The sequence below is a fragment of the Carlito syrichta genome, unplaced genomic scaffold (assembly GCF_000164805.1).
Source record: "Carlito syrichta isolate Samal-C Ts95f unplaced genomic scaffold, Tarsius_syrichta-2.0.1 Scaffold170021, whole genome shotgun sequence".
Classification (NCBI taxonomy): Eukaryota; Metazoa; Chordata; class Mammalia; order Primates; family Tarsiidae; genus Carlito; species Carlito syrichta.
In genome coordinates this window covers 139,074-146,954 of record NW_007114117.1, presented here as the reverse complement: position 1 = coordinate 146,954, position 7,881 = coordinate 139,074, and the positions used below count along the sequence as shown (strand labels likewise).

The window sequence follows — 7,881 nt, the reverse complement described above, 5'->3', positions numbered from 1 at the left end:
CGCCGCCTTGGGAACAACGAAGGGCCGCGTTGGCACCGCCGGGACGCCGCGGGCGGCTGCGCCGAGCAGGGCGGCGCGGGGGAGGCCGGCGCTCCCGGCCCCCCGGGATCCAGGCGGGAGGGCGGGGGCGCTTCGGGGAGACCCTCACACCGGCTGGGAGATCTCCCGAGGGCTCCGAGCCTCAGTTTCCTGCCTGCACGATGGAGAGCCTCATCTTGGCCCGGCCTGCCTCCAGGGACAGTGCCGGCAACCACGAAGCACTTTGCTGGGGGTGGCAGAGAGGCCGAGCTGAGGCTCCGATTCATATCAGCTGCTCTTTCTCTCAGACTACACTGGAGGGCCCGGGCATAGGCAGCGACGGAAGATAATACAAACAGCGAACGTGCCCCGGAGGGCTTCCCACTCTTGGCTCTTGTGATTGTTATCCCATTATGCTGATCAGAAAATGGAGGCACAGAAAGGGAGATTCCTCTGATGTTCCACGGTGGAACCAGAGTTAAGACAGCCTCACACGTCCCAGCAAAGGGCTCTTTGTGCCACCTTGTGCCCGGAATCAAGGAAGGAGGAGCAGAGCCAGTGGGGGTTGCTGCTATCTCATTGGCTCCCCCCACCCTCGAGGTGACCGCTCTCACACAGGCTTGCTCCTGACGAGCGGCTTGAGTGTCCTGACTCTGTCAACCTTCAAGTTGCAAAGCTGTGTTTCCACATGGTCCTGTGTGCACGAACCCGTGTACATGTGCACGAACCTGTGTGCCTGTCCCACGGCACACGTGCGGATGCCCTCACACAGGTGTGCACACGACTGCATGTCTGAGGCTGAGGAGGGACTTCTAGTGGGTTTTTTTTGTGTTTTTTTTTTGAGTTGGAGTCTCACTCTGTCGCCCAGACTGGACCTGGGCTCCGGCGATCCTTCCGCCTCAGCCTTCCGAGTAGCCGGAATTACAGGCGCGCGCTACCACGCCCGGCTGATTTTTTGATTTATTGTAGAGATGAGGTCTCGCTGCCCAGGCGGGTCTCGAACCCGAGGGCTCAGGCAATCCACTCACCTCAGCCTCCCAAAGGCGCGGGATTACACCAAGCCCGGCTGGGACTTCTAGTTTTGTTCCCCATGCCCTGTGTGCTTTCTCTGGACACCAGCGACAGCCTCACCCTGTACCCAAGACCTCCCCCCGCTTCCTCTTGTGGATCCAGGCCCACTCACCAGTGTCATCAGAGACGCTAGGCCTCTGGCTACCAGCCGGGGAGCGCAGCACGTCATCGCTGTACATGAGGAAGCTGTCGTAGTCCTCCCCACTCTGGGCGTCCACGATGGGGATGTCAGGGATGATGGGGACTGCGGGGCGGGAAGACGTGAGCCAAGGCCCCTGCTGCGGCCCCCAGCCCCCACCATCTGCCCGCCCCTCCCCACCCACCACTCACTGGACATGGGCCGCTTGGGTTGGGTGGCCAGGTTGATGATGGCCTCCCGCTCAGGCCCCCAGCCCGCCCCGTTGCGCGCCTTCACCGTGTAGCGGTACGGCTGCGATTCCCGAAGGTTCTCGATGAGCAGCATCCGATTCTTGGGGCTGTCGACCAGTACCTTCTTCATGGGCCCGATGGGTCCTGGGGTAGGGAGAGCACTTCAGAGGGGTCTTCCAGGCTCCAGCCTGGTCCCAGTGCTGCTTCTCATGTAGCAGGGCCACCACACAGCCCCTGAACGGCACCCGGGGCAGGGGGCCAGAGTGTGCAGTCGTTGAACTGCCACCTGCAGAGTCCTTCGAGCCTTGGCATGACTGGCTCAGCCAGGTGTCACCAGCTCTCCAAAGGACTTCTCTGAATAAGTGGCAGAGCCAGGGCTAGACTCAAGTTGGCCCCGGTATTTCCTCTACTGACATGCCCAAGTTGCCTCCACGAGGCTCGCTCAAGAGGCAAGGCTACTCCTTGGGGTCACCCATCCTTCCACCCCTTCCGGGACTGAGAAGAAATAACAGCTCTACCAGGCACTCTAGTCTGGGGCTGCCAGTTAAAACATTGCATCTGAGCCGGGCTCGGTGGCTCAGCCTGTAATCCCAGCACTTTGGGAGGCTGAGGTGAGTGGATTGCCTGAGCCCGTGGGTTCGAGACCTGCCTGGGCAACTTGGTGAGACCTCATCTCTACAATAAAATCAAAAACTAGCCGGGCATGGTAGCGCGCGCCTGTAGTTCCAGCTACTTGGAAGGCTGAGGCGGAAGGATCACTGGAGCCCAGCAGGTCGAGGCTGCGGTGGCCGGGAGCGGCCACTGCCCTCCAGTCTGAGTGACAGAGTGAGACTTCAACTCAAAAAAAAAAAAAAAAATTGCATCTATAAGTTCAGAGTGTCCTGTATTTTTGATTGCTAAATCTGGCAACTCTACTCTGACCCCAAGAGAACTCTGTAACTACGAGCCAACCTGGGTTCTTGCATGGAAAGATGCCCTGGGCCTGTGACCCCACTGCACATATATGATCCCACCCACCTGTGGGCTTCTGGGCTTGGCCTTAGCATACAACCCAGACCCAATCTGGCCAGAAACTTAAGGATGCCCCTGGCTTATCTGCTGGCCAGGACGAAGGGGCTCAAGTGCCCTGCACAGCAGGTCCAGGAGTAACCCAGAGCCCTTTGTCCTCTCTCCTTCCATGGCTGCTGTCCCTGGGAGCAGGAAGGGGAAGGCCAGTTCTTACGATTGTCCTCATTGACCAGGCCGTAGCAGACCTCATAGGCTGTGATTTCACCGTTGGTCTCGGCTGGCTCGGCCCAACTCAGCTGGGTGACCGTGGAGGAGACGACATTGAAGGCGAGACGCCCCGGCTCGCTGGGCACTGGGGTGGGAGGGGAACAGGAAGAGTGCTGTCAGCGGCAGAGGGCGGAAGGGCTGAGCATGCAGGTATCGGGGCAGCTGGAGGACAGACAAACGGATGGACAGGGCAAGGACTCACCTTCTTGGTGGGTGCGGCAGGACACCAGGGAGCTGTAGGGTCCCTCGCCCTGCGCCCCGTAGGCACACACTTTCATCTCATAGTCACAATATGGGTACAGGTTGGTGAGCTCCACGGAGGGCACCTTGCTGTCAAGCAGGTGGGCTTCAGACTCAGAGTCACCCTGGATCCAGTATTTCACCTGCTCCCGGGAGGTGGGGGGACTGGTCAGCAAGGGGGGTCGCATCAAGTGTCAAAGCCGCCCATGCCTCCTCCATTGACCCTTATTGTCCCCTTTGCACAGATGAGACACTGAGGCCCGGGGAAGGGGGCTGGGCGACCTGCCACGTTCATACAGCAGGGCTGGGAAGAGCAGGGGTGTCTCGAGGCAGGGGGAGGAGGGGCCCCATTCCAAGGAGGAGGGAAAATGTCTGAAAAACTCAGAATGGGTCTTCCCTGGAACATACACGGTTTCTCTCTGCCCACTTGTGCAGGGACCTGCCCTCCTCCCTCCCTCTGGGGTCTCTGGCTCCCGGTGGCCCACCTCTCCCATGGGTGATGGGTGCCAGACCTTCCCATTCACCCCTATCATGGGCCATTGCCCCCTACCTTACCCTGTACCCCATTGGCTTGCCAGGAGGGGGCAGCCAGTTGAAATGGATCTTGCGGGACCCAGCGGCCTTGGCATTGGGGTTCTGTGGGGCGCCCAGGTCGCCGCGGGCAGGTGGAGGCGATGAGGCGGTCTGACCAATGAAGTTCCGATCCAGTTCATCTAGCGGGTCAAGTCAGGGCAGGGCAGCCGGCTCAGACACCCCTTCACCACCAGGGGGCGCCGGAGACACACGAAACGCGCCCAGCGCATTCAACTCAGACCTGCCCGCCCGCGTCTCTGGGGGAAGAGGGGACTGGTGCCCCCTTAGTGTCGCAGAGGGCATCATGCCAAGATTGGCAGATGACCCACGAGGGTCTCAGGAGGAGGAGGAGGAGGGAATTCTTCCGGCCCTCTTTCTCGCTCGGCAGCCAAGGGCACATTCCACGCGAGAACGTGTCCTCCCCACCCCATCTCCAGGCGGCTCCCTGAGCATCCCCCTCCCCTCCCACTTTCCCCGCAGGCCTCCTCTCAGGGGTGGGATCACAGACAGCCCTGGAGGTCAAGGACTGAGGAAAACGAACTGGCTCATCCCTCCCAGGAGCACCTGCATTTCAGGGGGAACTGTGGCTGGAGTCAAAGGGCTAGGGCCACTGGGGGAACTGCTGCCATGTGGCTGCAGCCTGAGCTCAGTCTTTCCGCTTGAGAGCAGGGCTGCCGGGTAAAAGGCGGGATGCTTAGGCAAGTTGGGATTTCAGTGCTCACCTTGGCAGCACATTGACTCAAGTTGGAGCAACACAGAGAAGATGAGCACGGCCCCTTCTTCTACTAAGCAAATTGGATTTCAGGTAACAACTAGCACTTTTTTCGTTTCGTTTTGTTTTGTTTTGTGTGCGCTGGAGTCTCACTCTGTCGCCCAGACCGGAGTGCAGTGGCCGCTCCCGGCCACCGCAACCTCGACCTGCTGGGCTCCGGCGATCCTTCCGCCTCAGCCTTCCAAGTAGCTGGAACTACAGGTGCGCGCTACCACTCCTGGCTAATTTTTTGATTTATTGTAGAGATGAGGTCTCGCTGCCCAGGCGGGTCTCGAACCCACGGGCTCAGGCAACTCACTCACTTCAGCCTCCCAAGGCGCGGGATTACAGACTGAGCCACCGAGCCTGGCTACAACTAGCACTTTTTAAAAGGATAAGCATGTCCCAAATATTGCATGGGACATATTTAGACTACAGATGTTGGTTGTTTATGTGGAATTCAGATGGAACTGGGTGTCCTGTGTTCGTATTTGCTAAGTCTGGCAACCCTAGTTGAGAGATCCCAGCTTTCCCTCTCCCCCTGCCTACCTGGGTCCCCGATGATGACAGTGGCTGAGTGGGGCTGGCCCAGGCGGGCCCCGAACTTGGGGTTGCTGAGTTGGATGTGGAAGCGGCGGGACTGGCGGCCCCGCAGGAGAGAGTCCACCTCCTGCAGCTCCAGAAGCTTCACCTGCAGCTCCTTCCAGGTCTCCCCTGGCTGGAACAGTAGCTCACCCTCCACAGGAATGTAGTCCTGGGGTGAAAGGGGTCAAGATCAGACCAGGGCTGGGGAGGAGGCAACTCAGATACTAGAGCGTTCCGGGGGACACAAAGTCACAGCCACACGCTCTGTCCCAACCTCATGGACAGGAGTGAAACCATCACGCAGATGGTCACACGGACACACAGTGACTCATGTTTCCCGTGTGTGACCATCTGCGTGTCTCACCTCCCATGCCTCAAGCACATTACACATATTAGTTCACTTAATCCTCACAGCAGGGTGAAGTAGAGATATTATCGTACCCATCTTGCAGATAAGGAAACCAAGACACACAGTTCACACAGGTAGTTGTGGTAGAGCTGGGATTTGAACCAAGGGCACAGAATGAGACAGGGAAGTGACACAGAGACAGAGTCCCACATACAAAGGCAGGTAGGCAGCCCTGGGGAGCCGGAATTGGCACATGCCACCCAAGAAAGAAGAATTGTCTCCTGTGCTGTGGCTCTGAAATCAAGGGTCCTATTCTGTCCCAGGCCCTGCTTGTTGGGTGGGCACTTCTAACAGATCCAGCTTTCTTCTTCTTCTTTTTTTTTTTTTTTGGAGTTGGAGTTTCACTCCGTCGCCCAGGCTGGAGTGCAGTGGCACACTCACGGCCACCCCAGTGTCCACCTGCTGGGCTCCAGCAATCCTTCTGCCTCAGCCTTCCAAGTAACCAGAACTACAGGTGTGCTACTGCGCCCGGCTAATTTTTGATTTATTGTAGAGACAAGGTCTCACCAAGTTGCCCTGGCTGTTCTCGAACCCGTGGGCTCAGGCAATTCACTTGCCTTGGTCTCCCAAAGTGCTAGAATTACAGGCTGAGCTACAGAGCCCGGCCTTCTTCTTTCAATGCTGCTGAGCTTGCCTGAGATTCCTAGAATGCATGTACATAGAGGAAGGGAGGTGGTATGAATCAACACCAAATGGGAGGGGAAAAAATCCTTCACACAGACCACTAGTTGATGTTTCAAGGCAACATTTCAATTCTGGGCTCAGCCAACCAGGGCCATTGCTGGAGGAGGCAAACTCAAATGCTACCTGACTCACCGAGTGAGGCCTGCAGGTGTAAGAAAAACAGGGAGTTGTCTCCAAGCAAACTGATATGGATACTTCAAAAATGTTAGTGTCGTGAAAGACAAAACCAGGAAACTTCATGACAAAATTCAATGCTGGGTCCTTGATTGGGAAAAAATTATAAAGGACATTACTGGGACATCTGAATGTGGGGAGCTGGACTATTAGGTACTAGTGTGTTCAATGTGAAGTATCTTAAGTTCGGTAATTATGTTGTAGTTATGTCAAATGACCTTGTTTTTAGGAGGGACCTGCGAAGGGCTGAGGTCTATATGAGGTCTACAACTTACTTAGAATAGTTCAGCAAACAAAATAAACAACTCTCCTCTCTTTCTCTCCATGGATAGAATGTAAATATTAACAGCTGGTGAATCGACTGGGCATGGTGGCTCAGCCTATAATCCCAGCACTTTGGGAGGCTGAGGCAAGAGGATTGCCTGAGTCCAGGGGTTCAGGACTAGCCTGGGCAATTTGGTGAGACCTCGTCTCTACAATAAATCACAAAAAAAATTTAGCCAGGCGTGGTGGCATGCGTCTGTAGTTCCACTTACTTGAAAGGCTAAGGTGGAAGGGTCACCTAAGCCCAGCAGATCCAGGCTGTGGTGGCCGTGAGCATGCCACTGCACTCCAGCCTGGGTGACAGAGTGAGACTCCAATTCAAAAAAACAAACAAACAACTGGTGAATCCATGTAAAGAGTAAATGGGTACTAATTTTATCAGTCTTTCCATTTTTCTGTACATTTGAAGTTTTTTTTTTTTGAGTTGGAGTCACACTCTGTCGCCCAAGATGGAGTGCAGTGGCACGCTCACAGCCACTGCCGCTTGGACCTGCTGGGCTCAGGTGATCCTTCCGCTTCAGCCTTCCAAGTAGCCAGAAATACAGGTGCATGCTCCCATGCCCGGCTAATTTTTAAGTATTTATTGTAGAGATGAGGTCTTGCCAAGTTGCCTGGGCTGTTCTTAAACCCGCGGACTCAGGCAGTCCAGACACCTTGGCCTCCCAAAGTGCTGGGATTAAAGGCTGAGTCACTGAGCCTGGCCATTTGAAGTTTTTAAAAACAGGGCAAGCCAGGCTCGGTGGCTCAGCCTGTAATCCCGCGCCTTTGGGAGGCTGAGGTGAGTGGATTGCCTGAGCCCGCAGGTTCATGACCTGCCTGGGCAGCGAGACCTCATCTCTACAATAAATCAAAAAATCAGCCGGGCGTGGTAGCGCACGCCTATAATTCCAGCTACTCGGAAGGCTGAGGCGGAAGGATCGCCGGAGCCCAGCAGGTCGAGGCTGCGGTGGCCGGGAGCGGCCGCTGCACTCCAGTCTGGGCGATAGAGTGAGACTCCAACTCAAAGAAAAAAATAAAATAAATAAAAAAACAGGGCAACCACTTCGGGTCCCCTCCCACTGTGGGAGCCTTTCTGTCCTCTCGATAAATCCTGATAAATAAATAAATAAATAAATGGTGAGAAATAATAAAAATGTTTTTAAAAAATATGGCTGGGCTTGGTGGTTCAGCCTGTAATCCCAGCACTCTGGGAGGCAAGGCGAGTGGCTTGCCTGACCCTGCAGGTTCAAGACTAGCCCGAGCAACTTGGAGAGAACTCATCTCTATAATAAATTTTTAAAAATTAGCTGGGCATAGCAGCACACGCCTGTATTTCCAGCTACTTGGAAGGCTGAAGCAGAAGGATCGCTGGAAGCTGGGCTCGGTGGCTCAGCCTGTAATCCTGCGCCTTTGGGAGGCTGAGGTGAGT

General features: G+C 55.9%; 1 protein-coding gene across 1 annotated transcript in view; it reads right to left on the bottom strand.

Annotated features, from left to right (window-relative positions):
• Positions 1 to 1,185: 1,185 nt before the first annotated feature.
• ITGB4 (integrin subunit beta 4) overlaps positions 1,186 to 7,881 on the bottom strand; it is a 31,519-nt gene continuing 24,823 nt past the window's right edge. The window contains exons 26-31 of the mRNA XM_021709268.1: positions 4,847 to 5,051; positions 3,536 to 3,686; positions 2,936 to 3,116; positions 2,681 to 2,818; positions 1,420 to 1,602; positions 1,186 to 1,333 (exon numbers count right to left, since the gene is read on the bottom strand). Coding sequence (XP_021564943.1) covers positions 3,113 to 3,116; positions 3,536 to 3,686; positions 4,847 to 5,051 — 360 coding nt within the window. The 3' untranslated portion in view covers positions 1,186 to 1,333; positions 1,420 to 1,602; positions 2,681 to 2,818; positions 2,936 to 3,112. The remainder of the gene's footprint in view (positions 1,334 to 1,419; positions 1,603 to 2,680; positions 2,819 to 2,935; positions 3,117 to 3,535; positions 3,687 to 4,846; positions 5,052 to 7,881) is intronic.